The 21,875-nt window shown below is 44.6% G+C and overlaps 1 protein-coding gene across 1 annotated transcript; it reads right to left on the bottom strand.

Moving 5' to 3' along the window:
* Positions 1 to 749: 749 nt before the first annotated feature.
* si:ch211-13f8.1 lies at positions 750 to 20,081 on the bottom strand. The gene is made up of 9 exons (XM_046357754.1): positions 19,373 to 20,081; positions 16,253 to 16,331; positions 11,722 to 11,874; positions 9,875 to 11,064; positions 9,604 to 9,775; positions 7,366 to 7,594; positions 6,515 to 6,627; positions 5,845 to 6,026; positions 750 to 1,404 (listed from the first exon to the last, which is right to left on the bottom strand). The coding sequence occupies exons 1-9, from the start codon at positions 20,079 to 20,081 to the stop codon at positions 1,211 to 1,213; spliced, it is 3,021 nt and encodes a 1,006-aa protein (XP_046213710.1). The 3' UTR covers positions 750 to 1,210.
* Between the last annotated feature and the right edge of the window lie 1,794 nt (positions 20,082 to 21,875).

Here is a 21,875-nt window from a genome sequence, read left to right as displayed (position 1 = left end):
CAAGGGTGGCTTTAAAACAGTTACAGAGTTTAATGGCTGTGATAGGAGAACACTGAGGATGGATAAACAACATTGTAGTTACTCTACAATACTAACCTAATTGAGAGTGAAAAGAAGGAAGCCTGTACAGAATAAACATATTCCAAAACATGCATCATTTTTGCATTAAGGCACTAATGTAAAACTACCCCAAAATGTTGCAAAGAAATTAACTTTATGTCCGGAATACAAAGTGTTATGTTTGGGGCAAATCCAATACGACACATCACTTTATATTTTCTAGGATAGTGGTGGCTGCATCATGTTAAGGGTATGCTTGTCATAGGCAAGGGCTAGGGAGTTTTCTTTAAATAAAAATAAATGGAATAGAGCTAAGCACAGGCAAAATCCTAGAGGAAACCCTGGTTCAGTCTGCTTTCCAACAGACACTGGGAGACAAATTCCCCTTTCAGCAGGACAATAACCTAAACCACAAGGCCAACAATACACTTACCAAGTTGCTTACCAAGGCAACAGTGAATGTTCCTGGGTGGCCTAGTTACAGTTTTGACTTAAATCTACTTGAAAATCTATGACAAAATTTTAAAATGTCTAGCAACCAACTTGACAGAGCTTGAATATTTTTTTAAAGAATAATGTGCAAATATTGTACAATGCAGGTGTGCAAAGCTCTTAGAGACTTACTCAGAAAGATTCACAGCTGTAATCATTGCCAAAGGTGATTCTAACATATATTGACTCAGGGTGTGAATACTTACGTAAATAAGATATTTCTGTATTTCAATTTCAATAAATTAGGAACATTTTCTAAAAACATGATTTCACTTTGTCATTATGGGGTATTGTGTGTAGATGGGTGAGAAAATAAAATCAATATAATCAATGGAATTTAGGCTGCAGCAACAACATGTGGAATAAGTCAAGAGGTATGAATACTTTCTGAAGGCTCTGTCGATCATCTCACTTGCATCTTCAGGGCAACATTTTCTTTATGCTTTGTTTTATCTGATTCACAAACATTTGCCTGAATCTTCAAAGATTTGTCCTAATAATAGAAAAGGAGATGTGTTATGTCCTTCCTTTTGTTCTCCCTGAGTTAAAAATATCTCTTTATGCCTATTTCCATTCTCAAGTTTTCGTCATGACATCATCATGGCGCAGTATCCAGTGTGTTTTTTTCATTGAAATGGATAATGGAATATTCCATTGCTTAGCGATGGTTTCGACGGTGTGGCAGGACACGGATAGAGGCAGTGCTGTCACGGGTCATGAGGCGTGTCACCAGATCCAGGGTCAGTCCAGCCACTGTCTCCCCGTTCACCTCCAGAATCTCATCCCCAACACCCAGGAGCCCAGAGTACAGGCCCTCCTCAGTACCATCCCCTACCTGCTCCACGTACACACCTGAGACAAGAGAGAGGGGTGGGGGAAGGGCCGACATGGAGATAGAAAGACAGAGAGATGGGGAGGGAGGGCACAATAGGTAATGGTGCAAAACTAAGAATATGTCAATTTAAAATCATTAAATAGTATGTCATTACACACTCGGGTAAAATGCCCTCTAAAACACCCACCTAAAATCCCTGCCATTAGGTGTTTAATGAAGATACAGTGCATTCGTAAAGTATTCAGACCCATCGACTTTTTCCACACATTGTTATGTTACAGCCTTAAAGTAAAATGGATCAAATCGTTTTCCCCCTCATCAATCTACACACATTGCCCGATAATGACAAAGCAAAAACAGGTTTTTAGACATTTTTGCTAATTAATATACAGTACCAGTCAAAAGTTTGGACACACCTACACATTCAAGAGTTTTTCTTTATTTGAACTATTTTCTAAATTGTAGAATTAATAGGGAAGACATTAAAACTATGAAATAACACATATGGACTCAATCATGTAGTAACCTAAAAAGTGTTAAACAAATCAAAATATATTTTATATTTGAGATTCTTCAAAGTAGCCAACCTTTGCCATGATGACTGCTTTGCACACGCTTGGCATTGTCTCAACCAGCTTCATGAAGTAGTCACCTGGAGCTGTCTCTCATGAGGACCGCCACAGGAAAAGAAGACACAGAGTTACCTCTGCTGCAGAGGATAAGTTCATTAGAGTTACCAGCCTCAGAAATTGCAGCTCAAATAAATGCTTCACTGAGTTCAAGTAACAGACATCTCAACATCAACTGTTCAGAGGAGACTGTGTGAATCAGCCATTCAAGGTTGAAATGCTGCAAAGAAACCACGACCACAAGATACTTTCTTGGGCCAAGAAACATGAGCAATGGACATTAGAAATCTGTCCTTTGGTCTGATGAGTCCAAAGTAGAGATTTTTGGCTCCAACCGCCTTGTCTTTGTGAGACGCAGAGTAGGTGAATGGATGATCTCCGTATGTGTGGTTCCCACCATGAAACATGGAGGTGTGATGGTGTGGGGGTGCTTTGCTGGTGACACTGTCTGTGATTTATTTAGAATTCAAGGCACACTTAACCAGCATGGCTACCACAGCATTCTGCAGCAATACGCCAACCTCAGGTTGGATAGGGAGCATCGCAACACAGCTATTTTCAGGTCTCCCCAGAGATGTTAGATCGGATTAAAGTCCAGTAAAGTCCAGTACTTTGCGCCGGTCACCTTTCCCTCAATCCTGACTAGTGTCTCAGTCCCTGCCACTGAAAAACATTCCCACAGCATGATGCTGCCCCCAGCATGGTTCACCGTAGGGATGGTGCCAGGTTTCCTTCTGATGTGATGCTTGGCATTTAAGGCCAAAGAGTTCAATCTTGGTTTCATCAGACCAGAGAATCTTGTTTCTCATGGCCTGAGAGTTCTTTATGTGCCTTTTGGCAAACTGCAAGTGGGCTGTCATGTGCCTTTTACTTAGGAGTGGCTTCCATCTGGCCACTCTACCATAAAGGCCTGAGAGTAGAGTTCTGCAAAGATGGTTGTCCTTCTGGAAGTTTCTCCCATCTCCACAGAGTAACTCTGGAGCTCTGTCAGAGGGACCATCGGGTTCTTGGTCACTTCCCTGACAAAGGCCCTTCTCCCCCGATTGCTCAGTTTGGCCGGGCGGCCAGCTCTAGGAAGAGTCTTGTTGGTTCCAAACGTCTTCCATTTAAAAACGATGGAGGCCATTGTGTTCTTGGGGATCTTCAATGCTGCAGATGTTTTTTGGTACCCTTCCCCAGATCTGTACCTCCACAGAATCCTGTCTTGGAGCTCTACGTACAATTCTACGTACAAATTACCTTTTAATGGCATCAGACCGAGGCTCTGCATCTGTCCTCGTGCTCCTAGACCTTAGTGCTGCTTTTGATACCATCGAGATTGGAAACCCAAATTAGTCTACGCGGACAAGTTCTGGCCTGGTTTAGATCTTATCTGTTGGAAAGATATCAGTTTGTCTCTGTGAATGGTTTGTCCTCTGACAAATCAACTGTACATTTCGGTGTTCCTCAAGGTTCCGTTTTAGGACCACTATTGTTTTCACTATATATTTGACCTCTTGGGGATGTCATTCGAAAACATAATGTTAACTTTCACTGCTATGTGGATGACACACAGCTGTACATTTCAATGAAACATGGTGAAGCCCCAAAATTGCTCTCGCTAGAAGCATGTGTTTCAGACATAAGGAAGTGAATGGCTGCAAAACTTTCTACTTTTAAACTCGGACAAAACAGAGATGCTTGTTCTAGGTCCCAAGAAACAAAGAGATCTTCTGTTGAATCTGACAATTAATCTTAATGGTTGTACAGTCGTCTCAAATAAAACTGTGAAGGCCCTCGGCGTTACTCTGGACCCTGATCTCTCTTTTGAAGAACATATCAAGACCATTTCAAGGACAGCTTTTTTCCATCTACGTAACATTGCAAAAATCAGAAACTTTCTGTCCAAAAATGATGCAGAAAAATTCATCCATGCTTTTGTCACTTCTAGGTTAGACTACTGCAATGCTCTACTTTCCGGCTACCCGGATAAAGCACTAAATAAACTTCAGTTAGTGCTAAATACGGCTGCTAGAATCCTGACTAGAACCAAAAAATATGATCATATTTCTCCAGTGCTAGCCTCCCTACAATGGCTTCCTGTCAAAGCAAGGGCTGATTTCAAGGTTTTACTGCTAACCTACAAAGCATTACATGGGCTTGCTCCTACCTATCTCTCTGATTTGGTCCTGCCGTACATACCTACACGTACGCTACGGTCACAAGACGCAGGCCTCCTAATTGTTCCTAGAATTTCTAAGCACACAGCTGGAGGCAGGGCTTTCTTCTATAGAGCTCCATTTTTATGGAACGGTCTGCCTACCCATGTCAGAGACACAAACTCGGTCTCAACCTTTAAGTCTTTACTGAAGACTCATCTCTTCAGTGGGTCATATGATTGAGTGTAGTCTGGCCCAGGAGTGGGAAGGTGAACGGAAAGGCTCTGGAGCAACGAACCGCCCTTGCTGTCTCTGCCTGGCCCGGTTCCCCTCTTTCCACTGGGATTCTCTGCCTCTAACCCTATTACAGGGGCTGAGTCACTGGCTTACTGGGGCTCTCTCATACCGTCCCTGGGAGGGGTGCGTCACCTGAGTGGGTTGAGTCACTGATGTGATCATCCTGTCTGGGTTGGCGCCCCCCCCTTGGGTTGTGCCGTGGCGGAGATCTTTGTGGGCTATACTCAGCCTTGTCTCAGGATGGTAAGTTGGTGGTTGAAGATATCCCTCTAGTGGTGTGGGGGCTGTGCTTTGGCAAAGTGGGTGGGGTTATATCCTTCCTGTTTGGCCCTGTCCGGGGGTGTCCTCGGATGGGGCCACAGTGTCTCCTGACCCCTCCTGTCTCAGCCTCCAGTATTTATGCTGCAGTAGTTTATGTGCCAGGGGGCTAGGGTCAGTTTGTTATATCTGGAGTACTTCTCCTGTCCTATTCGGTGTCCTGTGTGAATCTAAGTGTGCGTTCTCTAATTATCTCCTTCTCTCTTTCTTTCTCTCTCTCTCGGAGGACCTGAGCCCTAGGACCATGCCTCAGGACTACCTGACATGATGACTCCGTGCTGTCCCCAGTCCACCTGGCCATGCTGCTGCTCCAGTTTCAACTGTTCTGCCTTATTATTATTGGACCATGATGGTCATTTATGAACATTTGAACATCTTGGCCATGTTCTCTTATAATCTCCACCCGGCACAGCCAGAAGAGGACTGGCCACCCCACATAGCCTGGTTCCTCTCTAGGTTTCTTCCTAGGTTTTGGCCTTTCTAGGGAGTTTTTCCTAGCCACCGCGCTTTTCCTAGCCACCGCATTGCTTGCGGTTTGGGGTTTTAGGCTGGGTTTCTGTACAGCACTTTGAGATATCAGCTGATGTACGAAGGGCTATATAAATAAATTTGATTTGATTTCCTTGGTTTTTGCTCTGACATGCACGGGCAGCTGTGGGACCTTACAATAGAAAGGTGTGTGCCCTTCCAAATCATGTCCAATCAATTGAATTAACCACAGGTGAACTCCAATCAAGTTGTAGAAACATCTCAATGATGATCAATGGAAACAGGATGCACCTGAGCTCAATTTTAAGTCTCATAGCAAAGGGTCTGAATACTTATGTAAATGAGGTATTTCTGTTATTTATTTTTTAATACATTTACAAAAATGGGGTATTGTGTGTAGATTGATAAGGAACATTGTAGTATGTATGTAATTCATTTTAGAATAAGGCTGTAATGTAACAAAATGTGGAAAAAGGGAAGGGGTCTGAATACTTCCGAATGCACTGTACACCCTCACATCCACAACACTAAAATGTAGGCTACAGCTAATGGAACCCAGTTATACAGTAATAGTGCTTTAATATACCTGTGACCGGTCGACCTTTGCCCCGTGAGATGACGAACCCAAAAGGGCCGTTAGGGGGTCTGGTGAGCTCCAACCAGAGGGTCCCATCAGGGTAGGCCTGGACGACCCTACCCATTGGACCCATGGGACGCACCACCCGAGGGGCTAACACATCTTCCACGCTCAGGGCTCTCTGGATCATCCTGTAGAGATAGTATACAGAGACTTTTCAGTGAAATGTAGTGGGGGTAATTTACCTTCATGAGAATTTAGTGTCAGTTTGTCAGTTTCCTATTGGAAATGGGATCTTACAATAATCTAGCTATATTGTTTTTATATACGTAAGGCATTTTGCCAAGTCAAACATTGCTTAGTGTAAATACGGTCTAGATGACATCACTTCAAGTGCTTTTGGAAAGATGCCTGGATTTGTAGTGTTGTGTCAATAAGGATTACATTATTCACGGTCCTAGTATATATGTTCCTTATGGTATCCTGAAATTTGTTGATTGGAATGACATTTCTGTTCCATGACAACAACAAAAAATACTGCTTGAACAATCGGGAAAGTACAGAGTACTACTGGCAGTGCTGGTTGATTTAGAGCCTAGACACAATGAGAAATCTATTTTCCCCTTCTCTCTCTGCGTGCACGCACGCACAAACGCACACGCACACACAAACGAAGTACCTGGGTGCCAGGCTGTTAGGCACAGACACCTCTCCCAGAATGGTAGAACGCTCCACTCTCCTCTCCAGACTCTGCACAGAGGAGGCTTTCCGAAGCTGGGCCAGTGGGGACACCTGGTGACAGAGAAGGACATTTGTATTCATTAGGGACATTGCAACAGGGGTCATCATCCATGCAGGTGATGTTGTCTCCTGAATCCTGACATTCACAGACAGAGGTGGTGTCTGAATACCTAACTTTCCTTTCTAAACAGTAAGCATTTTGTGGGTTTCAAAAATAGAAAATTCAATATGCTTTAAATGCCAGGATGTCATACTCATTTTGGATTTTCATCTAGTAGAATTTGCTGCACATGGTTGAGGAAGAGAATCGTCTTTCGAGACCCACGTGTGTCTGATAACAGCTTATAATCAGAGAAGGTGAGGCTCTGTACCAAAATGAACCACTAGGCGGGAATCAATGCAATTGTGCAATAAAGGATGCAGTAAGATGAGCCTAGTACGCTGGTATTCATTGCTTACTGCATTCGTTTTTACTAAACAGTACGCATTCTAATTTGTATGTAGTTAGATTAGTAGACATTATGCAGTAGTAGTAGACAAGACAGATTTCAGGCATGGCCAGAGTCTCTTGTATTTTGAATGTTAGCCAAGAAAATTGCATCTCAATATGAAAATGTTAAAGAATGGTGTAAAAGTAAAGTGGCGTATGCATTTCTGTTCCTTGACAAATAAGTTAGTGGAAACATTTAACAGAACTGAATTGAACTGAATATAAATAAATGTAACTGAACTGAAATGAACTAGATTGAATATAACTCAACTGAGCTGAACTGAATAGCTGGTGCTTACTGTGTGCAGGGCCTGTAGTGAGGGGGTCCTCTGCAGGCGGGTGTTGGTGTGAGGGCTGTGGGTGGGGCTGGGTGAGGCGGAGCTGGCCCGCGGTGCTGAGATGCTGAGCTGTTCCATGCTGCTGGAGCGCCCTCCCTTCACCAGCCTGCCCACACTGTGCAGCCCGATGGAGGAGAAGAACCGTCGCAGAGATAGCTTCGGTCTGCTGTCTCGCTCTGCCATAGACCTCCTACACAAGTCACCAACACATACAGACAGAGCAAAACATGTCAGTTGTATGTAAAAAAAAAAGCAGGCTGTAAGCGTGAACAGTGGTTTATGTTCACTTGAATCTGTCACCTAGGGATTACAACGCACAGTTCAATTCCTGCAAGATATATTACAGAGAAACTGTATGGTGCCAAATGTACTAATGCAATCTATCACAGAGTAGCTAACAGTGTTGCACTTATCCACCCATCAGAGAGTTCTTGAAGCTCCCTCTGACAGAACAAACTGTGGAGCTTGAAGTTATGCTTCAGTACCAGGAGGAGGCAGTCTTTCCTCCCTGTCAGATTAAGAATAAGACACCATTTAAAGGAACCAGAGCCACATTAAACATATACAGTGGGGAGAACAATTATTTGATACACTTGCCGATTTTGCAGGTCTTCCTACTTACAAAGCATGTAGAGGTCTGTAAATTTTATCATAGGTACACTTCAACTGTGAGAGACGGAATCCAAAACAAAAAAATAAAAATGTATGATTTTTTAGTAATTAATTTGCAGTTTATTGCATGACATAAGTATTTGATACATTAGAAAAGCAGAACTTGATATTTGGTACAGAAACCTTTGTTTGCAATTACAGAGATCATACGTTTCCTGTAGTTCTTGACCAGGTTTGCACACACTGCAGCAGGGATTTTGGCCCACTCCTCCATACAGACCTTCTCCAGATCCTTCAGGTTTCGGGGCTGTCGCTGGGCAATACGGACTTTCAGCTCCCTCCAAAGATTTTCTATTGGGTTCAGGTCTAGAGACTGGCTAGGCCACTCCAGGACCTTGAGATGCTTCTTACGGAGCCACTCCTTACATGCCCTGGCTGTGTGTTTCGGGTCGTTGTCATGCTGGAAGACCCAGTTTCAATGCTCTTACTGAGGGAAGGAGGTTGTTGGCCAAGATCTCGCGATACATGGCCCCATCCATCCTCCCCTCAATACGGTGCAGTCGTCCTGTCCCCTTTGCAGAAATCATCCCCAAAGAATTATGTTTTCCACCTTCATGCTTCACGGTTGGGATGGTGTTCTTGGGGTTGTACTCATCCTTCTTCTTCCTCCAAACACGGCGAGTGGAGTTTAGACCAAAAATCTCTATTTTTGTCTCATCAGACCACATGACCTTCTCCCATTCCTCCTCTGGATCATCCAGATGGTCATTGGCAAACTTCAGACGGGCCTGGACATGCGCTGGCTTGAGCAGGGGGACCTACCTTGCATGCGCTGCAGGATTTTAATCCATGATGGCGTAGTGTGTTACTAATGGTTTTCTTTGAGACTGTGGTCCCAGCTCTCTTCAGGTCATTGACCAGGTCCTGCCGTGTAGTTCTGGGCTGAACCCTCACTTTCCTCATGATCATTGATGCCCCACGAGGTGAGATCTTGCATGGAGTCCCAGACCGAGTGTGATTGACCGTCATCTTGAATTTCTTCCATTTTCTAATAATTGCGCCAACAGTTGTTGCCTTCTCACCAAGCTGTTTGCCTATTGTCCTGTAGCCCATCCCAGCCTTGTGCAGGTCTACAATTCTAGCCCTGATGTCCTTACACAGCTCTCTGGTCTTGGCCATTGTGGAGAGGTTGGAGTCTGTTTGATTGAGTGTGTGGACAGGTGTCTTTTATACAGGTAACGAGTTCAAACAGGTGCAGTTAATACAGGTAATGAGTGGAGAACAGGAGGGCTTCTTAAAGAAAATTAACAGGTTTGTGAGAGCCGGAATTCTTACTGGTTGGTAGGTGATCAAATACTTATGTCATGCAATAAAATGCAAATGAATTACTTAAAAATCATACAATGTGATTTTCTTTTAGATTCCGTCTCTCACAGTTGAAGTGTACCTATGATAAAAAAATTACAGACCTCTACATGCTTTGTAAGTTGGAAAACCTGCAAAATCGGCAGTGTATCAAATACTTGTTCTCCCCACTGTATATGGGTCTGACTTGAATTTGGTGTTAGTGGTGGGATCCATACTGACCGAGCCCCCTCTTGGCCATCCTCCCACTGAGCCTCTGCCTTCAGGTGCTCCGCTCTCAATAACTCTGCCCTCAGGTCCTCTGCTCGGGACACGCCCAAGCAGCGCAGCGCAGGGCGGCACTCTGGAAGAGCCACCAGCAGATCTCGACACACGTCTCCGCTCAGCGCCAGACCTGGAAGACATTTTATGTGTGTAACTGAAAGAAGCATTCAGTGAGCACATCACATCAAGTCTACAGTTCCTTCCAACACAATACATTATATCTACTCACCAGCTCCATCTGCAGCAGTTTCCCAGAGTTCTGCAGGGGGGAGGTCAGGGGTGATCCTTGCAGGGGAGTACCTGAGGGACGATGGTCGGATGCAAGGGACTAAGGCAGCATTAGGGGGAGACCCTGAGGGGGCAGAGATAGGAGCCTCCCCATGATGCTCTGTGGTGATGAGGTCATGCTGTGGGCTTCCCCCTGCCCCCTCATCCAGGTTGATGAGGTGATACTGAACCGAGGGCAGGAGCTTTCCCACACGCTGCCCACTCGCCCTGCTCTTGCAGCCTGACTTCAGAGCTGACTTAATGGGCAGTGGCGGGGTGGGGGCGTCACTATCCTTGAGGCTGCTGTTTCCGGAGGCTCCCACCAGAGGGCGGTCCAGAGCTACAGGACTGCCTAGAGCAAAGGTGACGGCTCGCCTGCACACGTTGACCCTGTTTCTGGGGTTGGAGTTTCGACGGTGGGCCCACGAGGCACCATAGGGGCCATGTCCCGAGCCGACACGTTTTAGACGGCTCTCTCCCTTCCTGCTGCGCCTCCTCAACTTCCCAAAACCGGAGGACCTCTCCCCCACTCCACCCCCGGCCCCGCCCTCTTTATCCTCTCCCAGAATCAGGACCTCACCGAAGGTGACCCCAGCCGCTTTGGGGTGGATGCTGCTGGGCTGATCTGGTTGGGGGATCCCGTCTGATTGGGCTGGGGGGCCATAGCGAGAGACCTTCCTGCTTTGATTCTCCTCTGCATTGCCGGACTGAGTCTCTGGTTCGGGCACTGGAGGATCCCTAAGAATGGATCCACAAGCCTCACATTTCCTCAACACCACCACTACCTCTGTTACCTGGGTAGATTTAGCGTTCGTGAAACCAACATCCTCCAGTCTTGGAGTAAGGCCTGTAATGCTTATGCTAGACTCCGCCTTCTTTTCCAGAGTGGCCTTGGATTTCTGTCCCGTGGCCCGCCCACGCTCCCTCACCCGATCCAGGTAGCGAGACTCTGCCTCCTTCTCTGATTCATCCTCAAACCGCACCCTTGTGGGTGAGTTACCATACCGACGATTATGCCCCCCAGGGGAGAGGTCTCTGCTTTGTGGGACCAGGAGTGGACCTGATGAGGGTGGGGCTGTCAGCTCTTCCTTGGGTTTAACAACCACAGCCTTTTGGACCAGTGCTGAATCAATCCCAGACTGCTGCCTCTTGCTGGATAGAACAGGGGAAAACACTAAACACTATAAAATAATAATAATAACTTCATATTCTTACTCACAGCCTGTACATATTTTCATAGTTACAAATACAAGTACTGCTTCTGCTGACACAAATGCATGAAAGCCCATGAGTAATCCGTGTATGTGTGTGTTTGAGTGTGTGTTTGAGTGTGTGTGTTCTCTCATGAGTGCCAGTATTCCTAATACCATTTGCTGTGAATGCATCCCACTGATATAAGAGGGGATTTCAGGAACAAAATACCCATTACAGAAACTGAAACATCATGGTGTGTCATCAACATGCTTACATAAGTCATACTATATAACACTCCCTGCATCTTTGTGGAACATCCAATCAGAAACCAGAGTTATGATTCTGAAACGATCAGTCATTGGAAGTTACATAATGTCAGCTTTTTCAATCACACAGAAAGAAAAAGACAGAGAGAGAAATTAAGAACTGAAAGGAGAGAGAGATGTAAGGAAGGGGTAGACACACTTAGACAGACAGACAGACAGACAGACAGACAGACAGACAGACAGACAGACAGACAGACAGACAGACAGACAGACAGACAGACAGACAGACAGACAGACAGACTAATAGGGGGGATAGAGATCAACAGGGTTGCAGATACAGCTGACTTACGGGTTGTAACTCTGGGCAGAATGGGAGCGGCGGGTTTGAGGGCGTTCCCCTTTGGCGTGATTGAAGCGGGCTTTTAACCGAGCCCTCTCCAGCAGGAGCATGGCCTGCTCATGTCTCGGGCTCAGAGGAAGTTCCTCAGGGTTGAAGTGTGAGCTGTCAATCACATAGAGACGGAGGGTGAATTGGAGAGGGAGACATAGAAATAGGGAAGGTGATAGAAATGTCGTACCAATTCTCGACAGGAGAGGACGTAATCACCCTGCGGGATCGTTTGTTGGGAGGATTTGGGATCAGGGTGGTCTTTGAGCTAGCGATTGAAGTGGTTACATGTTTGTTTATTTATTGTAGATATGGAAAAATAGCACACCTTTTAACTTTGTAAGGTACGTCTTCTGTGAGTATTTTAAAATGGAGATGGACAGCACCATTGGGGGAATGGTGCTGTCCATCTCCATTTTAAAATACTCAATGTGTTATTCTTATACTTCTATGAGTGTATTAGCAGTTCATAAATAAACTAAAAAGGTGCATACCACCACCTACTGTGGTGGAGTGTGTATTGTCTGAACAGGTATAAAGCTGCTGACCTAGATGGAATTCTGTGATTCTTTGTTAACCCATAGCAAGTCCCACCCAGTTGACTACTTCAAAATGGTGAAAGCCCTCAATGGTGCTGCCCTTGCTGGGTGCTGCCCATGCTAAAGCAGGCTTTGGGTCAAGTGCGCCCTCTATCTACCTCTATGATATTGATCCTTCACCATTGAAGAAAGAAGTTGTCCTACCCTTTACTAAATCCTTGCCGTACACAATTGGTGGTAGCATTGGGATCCGAACCCAAACGATTGAAATGACTGGAGGGGGGGGGGATGGGGGGTTGAGGGCAACCAGACAGTAGTCCAATATTGCTGTACTATCCATGGCTTGCTGAATTAAACGTCTCTTAGCATATTGCTGATGTGATTAACGAGGTTCCTAATCATTTTTCAGGTCTACAGATTTTTTCAAAGTCCACATTTTGTGTAGCCCTGAAATCATTTGAAATCTATTTTGTCTTGAATCATTTCCCTGCACCCCACATCTAGCCTCATAATTACCAGACCAATTGCCTCTGCGCTATTTCCCTTGTAAGCGATTATCCATGTAAACTTGCGAGATCAGGTGGTTTGCGAATATACCACACATCTGGTGCCTTCATTTATACCGAGCTGATCCTGCACAGTTACATATCCAGAGAACATTATATGCCCTACGGATAGAGTTAAAGAGAATGGAGCTCTGAATGTCAGTCTTCTACGCTAAGCCTTCTTATGTAATAGCCGATTGGACTGGGGCGTGGTGGCGAGTTTAGCCTCCGTACAGTACTTCATCCCCTGTCTTCCAGTTGATCCTATGTTCTATGTGCTTTAGTAGCCAAAATAGTATGATACGCCTGTGGATGATCCCTGTCGGCAACACACTCATCCATTCCTGTATGTACGGAGAATGGATACGCATCCAGCTTAGTTTTGTAACGCTCGTATTTATTATTTATAAAGAACTTCACTTTATTGGTCAATTGCACACAAGGTCCAATTGAAATTTGACTTCCACTTTTAACCCAACTCCTCCAAAAGACAAACATATTTACAGTTGAAGTCGGAAGTTTACATACACTTAGGTTGGAGTCATTAAAACTTGTTTTCAACCATTCCACAATTTATTTGTGAACAAACTATAGTCTTGGCAAGTCGGTTAGGACATCTACTTTGTGCCTGACAGAACACATTTTTCCAACAATTGTTTACAGACAGATTATTTCACATAATTCACTATATCACAATTCCAGTGGGTCAGAAGTTTACACACACTAAATTGACTGTGTCTTTAAACAACTTGGAAAATTCCAGAAAATTATGTCATGGCTTTAGAAGCTTCTGATAGGCTAATTGACATAATTTGAGTCAATTGGAGGTATACCTGTGAATGTATTTCAAGGCCTACCTTCGAACGCAATGCATCTTTGCCTGACATATTGGGAAAATCAAAAGAAATCAGCCAAGACCTCCACAAAAAAATTGATGACCTCCACAAGTATCAAATCAAAGTTTATTTGTCACGTGCGCCGAATACAACAGGTGTAGATCTTACAGTGAAATGCTTACTTACAGGCACTAACCAATAGTGCAAAAAAGGTATTAGGTGAGCAATAGGTAGTTAGGTAAAGAAATAAAAACAACAGTAAAAAGACAGGTCTATATAGAGTAGCGAGGCTATAAAAGTAGCGAGGCTACATACAGACACTGGTTAGTCACGCTGATTGAAGTAGTATGTACATGTAGATATGGTTAAAGTGACTATGCATATGTGCTGAACAGAGAGTAGCAGTAGCGTAAAAGAGGGGTTGGCGGGTGGTGGGTGGGACACAATGCAGATAGCCCGGTTAACCAATGTGCGGGAGCAGTGGTTGGTCGGCCCAATTGAGGTAGTATGTACATAAGTGTATAGTTATAGTGACTATGTATATGATAAACAGTGAGTAGCAGCAGCGTAAAAAGGGGGGGGAGGGCTCACAATGCAAATAGTCTGGGTAGCCATTTGATTGCCTGTTCTGGAGTCTTATGGCTTTGGGGTAAAAACTGTTGAGAAGCCTTTTTGTCCTAGACTTGGCACTCCGGTACCGCTTGCCATGCGGTAGTAGAGAGGACAGTCTATGACTGGGGTGGCTGGGGTCTTTGACAATTTTAGGGCCTTCCTCTGACACCGCCTGGTGTAGAGGTCCTGGATGGCAGGCAGCTTAGCCCCAGTGATGTACTGGGCCTTACGCACTACCCTTTGTCGTGCCTTGCGGTCAGAGGCCGAGCAATTGCCGTACCAGGCAGTGATGCACTCGATGTTGCAGCTGTAGAACCTTTTAGGATCTCAGGACCCATGCCAAATTTTTATTGTTTCCTGAGGGGGAAAAGGCTTTGTCGTGCCCTCTTCACGACTGTATTGGTGTGTTTGGACCATTCTAGTTTGTTGTTGATGTGGACACCAAGGAACTTGAATCTCTCAACCTGCTCCACTACAGCCCCGTCGATGAGAATGGGGGCGTGCTCGGTCCTCCTTTACCTGTAGTCCACAATAGTCTCCTTAGTCTCGGTTACGTTGAGGGATAGGTTGTTATTCTGGCACCACCCGGCCAGGCCTCTGACGTCCTCCCTGTCTCATCGTTGTCGGAGATCAGGCCTACCACTGTTGTGTCGTCTGCAAACTTAATGATGGTTTTGGAGTCGTGCCTGGCCAGTATAAACACCATGGGACCACACAGCCATCACACGGCTCAGGAAGGAGAAACATACTGTCTCCTAGAGATGAACATACCTTGGTGCAAAAAGTGCCAATCAATCCCAGAACAACAGCAAAGGACCTTGTGATGATGCTGGAGGAAACAGGTACAAAAATATCTCTATCTACAGTAAAACGAGTCCTATATTGACATAACCTGAAAGGCCGCTCAGCAAGGAAGAAGCCACTACTCCAAATCCGCCATAAAAAAGCCAGACTACGGTTTCCAACTGCACATGGGGAACAAAGATGGTCGTTTTTGGAGAAATGTCCTCTGGTCTGATGAAACAAAAAATAACTGTTTGGCCATAATGACCATCATTATGTTTGGAGGAAAAAGGGGGAGGCTTGCAAGCCGAAGAACACCATCCCAACCATGAAGCACACCATCCCAACCATGAAGCACGGGGGTGGCAGCATCATGTTGTGGGGGTGCTTTGCTGCAGGAGAGACTGGTGTACTTCATAAAATAGATGGTATCATGAGGAAAGAAAATGATGTGGATATATTGAAGAAACATCTCAAGACATCAGTCAGTCAGTTAAAGCTTGGTCACAAATTGGTCTTCCAAATGTACAATGACCCCAAGTATACTTCCAAAGTTGTGGCAAAATGGCTTAAGGACAACAAAGTCAAGGTATTGGAGTGGCCATCACAAAGCACTGACCTCAATCCCATAGAAGATTTGTGGGCAGGTATTGTGAAAAACTGAGTTTAAATGTATTACGCTAAGGTGTATGTAAACTTCCGACTTCAACTGTATATATACAGGTTTTGGATAGGTGCGGGGGGACTGTCACACTGGAAGCCCGGGGGAGCTGTTGTTGTAGGGGGTTAAGTGCCTTGTTCAAGGGCACAATGGCAGGCAATGGCATCTTGGATTTGATTTGTTGCCAGCTCACTTTCTGACAGATTTTTCGAGTAAGGAGCCGTATGCCGGATTTGAAATGGCAACCCTCTGGTTGATGGCCCGCCTCTCCAACCACTAGGCTACCTAACCTCTACTTCCAGTTTCATGGGAGAGGTGTGATCTGATGTTATATGCTATATTAGCATCTTTACATAGCGTATGTTTCAATTTGCAAAACAAATTGGACAGGATAATTGACTGCTTTACATTTAAAGAATATTTAGGGGGCAAAAACTATCCCTAAAAAAGATGGTTCCTCACCTCAGACACTTAACGGTTTTCTATGTAGACAGACACTAGTGTGATATTCCTTACCCGGGAAGTTCAAGCAGCTCCTGTTGTGGAAAGGTTAAATCCCACTCATTGTTCCAGGAGGCAGATGCATCTGGAGACACTGAAAACAGACCTTTACCCATTAAAAGAGCTTTCCAAACCTAGTTCCATGCAATGCAAATGGACCCTCACGCATCTGTAATGCAAATAAATATTGTTAAAGCATGTATGCAGGTACAAACTGCCAAGGGCTTTACTCAACCATAAAGGTTTCCATAAGCCCCACATCAAACCCATGGACTGTCCCCAAGTTCATCTCTGATCCTCCTAATGCCTGTCAGATTCATGGGCCTTACATAAACGCCATAACGGCAGGAACAGAGAGGTATTAAAACATTATCATCTGATCATGCCTTGCACTCAGTGCACTGCACTGTAAAACAAAACATACTGTGGATCAACCTTTTTTATTTTTTGTATTTTTACTTCAACTGGTTACAAGTAAATGAGTTATGCTTTCTCAATTGAAAAATACTATATTTGTTGAAACCAAATATATGATTAAATGCCAACTGTTTTATTTGAATATTACCTAACTTATATTTCAAGTTGCAACCTATTTATTTCAACACTTAACTTACTTTTCCCCTTTGGTTAAACCTAATAAATAACAAATACAAACAAATATTTAATGTGAATTCAACCCATGTTTTCACCTTGTTCCAAGTTCACTTTTTAATGTGGAATTACCCAAAGGTATTCAATTGGGTTACAACCATCAAACAGACAAAGAGTTAATACAGGACTAAGATCGAATCCTATCAGGTCTGACGATCTTCAGATGTGACAGGGCTTTTAAAACTATCACGTATTACAAAGGGAAACCCAGCCGAGATCTGCCCATTGAAACGAGCCTACCAGACAAGCTAAATGCCTTCTAAGCTCGCTTCGAGGGCAAGCAACACTGAACCATGCATGTGAGCAAGACAAGCAACATTAAACCTCAATGTCAGCAAGACAAAGGAGCTGATCATGGACTACACAAAAAGGCGGGCCAAACAGGTCCCCATTAACATGGACGGGGCTGTAGTGAAACGGGTCGAGAGCTTCAAGTTCCTCTGTGTCCACATCACCAACGAACTATCATGGTCCAAACACATCAAGACCGTCGTGAAGAGGGCACGACAAAACCTTTTCCCCCTCAGGAGAATGAAAAGATTTGACATTGGTCCCCAGATCCTCAAAAGGTTCCACAGTTGCACTATCGAGAGCATCCTGAACAATATCATCACCACCTGGTATGGCAACTGCTCGGTATCTGACCGTAAGGCTCTACAGAGGGTAGTGCGAACGGCCCAGTACATCACTGGGGTCGAACACCCTGCCATCCAGGACCTATATACCAGGCAGTGTCAGAGGATGAATTGTCAAAAAATTGTCAAAGACTCCAGCCACCCAAGTCATAGACTGTTCTCTCTGCTACCACATAGCAAACGGTAGCCTTTTTGCACTAACTATTTTTGACTCGATGCACACACACCGGACTCACACACACACACATACAACGACACTCCAACACATACACACTGCTACCTAGTCACTTTACCCCTACCTATATGTACATATCTACCTCAATTTCCTCCTACCCCTGCATATCAACTCAGTCCTCGTACCCATGCTCATTGTGTATTTATTATTCGTGTTACTTTTAATTACATTTTTATTATATTTTTTATAGTATTCTACATTGTTGGGAAGGGCCTGTAAGCATTTCACTGTTAGTCTACACCTGTCGTGTACGAAGCATGTGACAATAACAACTTGATTAGATGCAATCAATTCTTGTAAATCAAGAAATGAAGTTGGTTCAATAACTTTAAATAATGTTTCCAAACATATTCTTTTCACAAGACACCCATATTTAGTAGCCTCAATCAAGCATTGTCTACCTTAAAATAGTAACCTTATCTGGCTCTTTAGTATCAGATGTACTTATGCATGTATCACTACAAATGTAGACAAATACACATTTTAGTTTGAATAACAAATATTATAGAGCACATTAACTGGAATGACATTCACTCTCATGGGTGGGCAAAAAGAACAAACTGAAAGCCTCGCCCCCAATATGCCATGCCTCCAACTATTCTGATAGGCTGCTGCTGCTACATTGCTCCCCACCACTATTCAATGTGAAAGCGCATGAGGTGTCGCAAGCAATTTAGAAGCTTTCATTCAATTCAAAAAAGCACATTGAGCTGTCAAATTTGCAATTTAATTTCAGTCAAATTGAATAGAATAGGTTGAACTAGCCAAAGCATAACACACACACACACACACACACACACACACACACACACACACACACACACACACACACACACACACACACACACACACACACACACACACACACACACACACACACACACACACACACACACACACACACACACACACACACACACACAGCGCTAAAAAATAGCTACACAACACCAGCACATCTGCTCCTCTAAGTGCTCCTGATGGTGGGAGGTGCTGACAGAAATAGAATGCATAGCTCTGTATCTCTATATCAAGGTCAATTTACAGTAATTCATCTGACACATGATCACAGTTGTAAGCACACATTGATATGTTTTATAATTCCTGGATTTAACTAATCAATTACGCCTGGTTTGCTTACAAAACTATTGTTATTTAATTGAAAAGGAGGTGCATGTAAAACTTGCAACTAAGCCCTCCTCCCCAACCCTATCATGATTGAGCAAATTATTTGTGTTCCAAAGAGTGATTTGTTTACCTCCCATCCTCTTGATGGACACTTTGTCCCACAGCACATGTTCTACCATGTTCTTAAACCATGAGAGGCCCAGAATGGGATACTTTGGCTGCATTTACACAGGCAGCCCAATTCTGATTTTTTTCTCACTAATTGGTCTTTTGACCAACAAGATCAGATCTGAAAAACATTCTGATGTGAAAAGATCTGATATGATTTGTCAAAAGACCAATTACTTGGGAAAAAAAATATTGGTCTGCCTGTGTAAATGCAGCCATGGTAAATATGATATTTTTTTGATTGAATTTACCTCTTGAAGTACCCGGACTGTTTTACAACAAGGTGTACCAAGATGTATTTTCTAAAATGGAACTTCATACCATCTCTCTTGTCTATCTGGTCAACACAGAGGTATGGGATGTCCACGCCGCCTTTCTCCTCTCCTCTCTTGGTGTTCCTTCGTCTGTTCACTGACCGCCCTCTTGCTCTCTGGTTGGCCTCCACTGTATCCCCCAACGAAAGCGTCCCTTCCTGCGAGCACACACTTTCCCAGCTCTCCGCCCTCCACAGCCCCCCCACGATATCCATAGGCTCCTTCGCTTCTTTCTTATCACACCTCTCCAGGTAGCAGTCTAGGCTGTCCGAACGCAGCATGTTCCAACACCCTTCCCTCTCGTCCCTGTCCTCGTCTACAGAATCCACAGAAGCCAGTCTTGACTTACTCTGGGGCCCTGAGAGGGTGGCATTCGCAGGGGGTTCATCCTTCAGACGTACAAAAGACGAGAGTATGGGCATTGTAGTCTGAGTGCCCACAGTAGACTGAGTGCTCATCCTATTCAGAACCAGAGTCTCTGGGCGTGCTACCCTCCAAAATCCTTTAGGAGGTGCCCAGTGTCTGTGAAAGGAGTTAGAAGAGGTGGAGGAGGATGCAGGAGTGGGCTTTGAAGAAGGAGGGAGGTCCTCCTTGGTTGCGCTGGTGCCGTCTGACTGGATGTTCTCCAAGCTGGCCCCCTCCCCCAATCCGCGAGGCTGCCCCGGCACACTCCCAGCCGGGCCTCCCCTCTCCCCCTTCTCTGCCCCCTTCCCCATGGCACCCCAGCTCTCCTTCTCCCTCTGTGGTTCAGTCGGGTCGGTGTGGAGCTGTACCCTGGCCACCACCTCTTCCTCTACCTCGTCTTCACTACTGCTGGACCTCCTCCTCTGGTAAAAGTGCCGGAAGGGCACAGGCGGTGGCACCTCCCCTCTGCTGCGGCCCTTCTGCTTGGGCAGGGCTTGGAATGAGACAGGTCCCTCTATCTGGAGCTCTGAGGCCATGTTTTCCTCCCTCACCCTCTCCCTCTTTCTCTCTTTTCCTCCGGTTCTCTGTGAGAGATTATTCACCTTGGACTGCAGGGAATAGACGGCAGAGCCTGGAGGAGGGAGGGGGGGAAGGGAAAGCGAGGGAGAGGAGGGAGAGAGTGTGCTGGGCTTGGGGACAAGACTCAGGATGAGGCCCCAGTCATCAGAGGCTCTTGACCGAGGCGGAGAGCTGGCAGGAGCCAATGTTTGTGTGATATGGACCTCTTCCTCCTCCATTGGCTGGCAAGGCAAAGAGGAAAAGTCTGATTGGAACCTAATGAGGAAAAGGGATCATTGTTTGTTGCCTCTGGTAAAATAGTCTCACTAGGCCTAGGATACCTAAAGTAGTGGATTCAATTCACTTTGTACTCTTTATCCAATGATTACTGCGTAGGATAATCCTTTGGAATGGAAATAGGCCATCAGTACATGTCAAAAGACCACTATTCAATGTGGTTAACAGTCTGTGTGTGGTTGGCATGTACTGACAATATAAAACTGTTGTTGTCATCAAAGACATTTGATGAAGAGGTTATAGAAAATAAAATAGGGATTTGCCTACATGTAAATTTATTCTAATAAGCCTACCCGAAATTGTTTTCTTTATAATCAGTTTCAGAATGATGGATTGGCACTGGATTTGTCCAGTTCTTTTACGTGTTAATAAAATTAAGTAAAAGGACAATAATTATCTATTACTAAGCACCCAACTTAGTAATAGGCTATCATCACACATGGATGAATTACCTATTTGACTTTGAAAGAATTCCCCTGACATTTCAATTGAACCAAACAGGATAATAACACACTATCAAAAATTAATTTAAAAGTGACAGAAAATACATGGTATCAATAACAGGACAAAAAAACATCATGACAAGGTCAATCATTTACCTGGAAAGATCTTGGTGAAATCTTATTTAGATGCAATTCACCACAGATGAAGAAACTCACCTTCCGTGACGACTTAAATTGACCAGGCACAACGACCCACAGCTAAACCTGGACTCTGTGGCACAAACTTGAGTTTAGTGGACTAAAATCCAGTATCAGGAACTTCCTTTCACCATAGAGTGGAGTTTTTATCGGCTAGCTTGAGCGCATCCTCTGACCCGACTGACTAGCTGTCGGAAACATTTGTCATAAAAAGTAAAGTAACTTTCTCCTGTGTTGTTGTTCTCCGTTTTATTCTGTACTGTTATGGTTTGACGGCAGCCAGCCCAGCTTCAGACGGAGTGAGTCCACGAGCGGACGGTGATCTGCTCCCAGTGAGCGAACAGGCGGTCTCTCAATATTCATGATTGGTCCGTTAATCCCTTCAGAAATCAGACGGATTAGACAAACATGGAAATACAAAAATGCGTGTTTTCATTTCACCCTGGCTGACTGAAGCTGTCCGTTGCGTAAGTGGATGCAATAGCAGGCTGTCACTGTTTGGCTGAGGGGAGAAGCTGGGTAGATGTAGCCTATCAGCTACCACCCTAAAATGAACGGAGCTTTGGATGAAAGAACTGACAGGTCCCTGAGATTGTTTAAAAATGTTTT

This window comes from Oncorhynchus gorbuscha, linkage group LG08, assembly GCF_021184085.1.
Source record: "Oncorhynchus gorbuscha isolate QuinsamMale2020 ecotype Even-year linkage group LG08, OgorEven_v1.0, whole genome shotgun sequence".
Lineage (NCBI taxonomy): Eukaryota > Metazoa > Chordata > Actinopteri > Salmoniformes > Salmonidae > Oncorhynchus > Oncorhynchus gorbuscha.
This window is presented reverse-complemented; position numbering and strand designations above follow the sequence as displayed.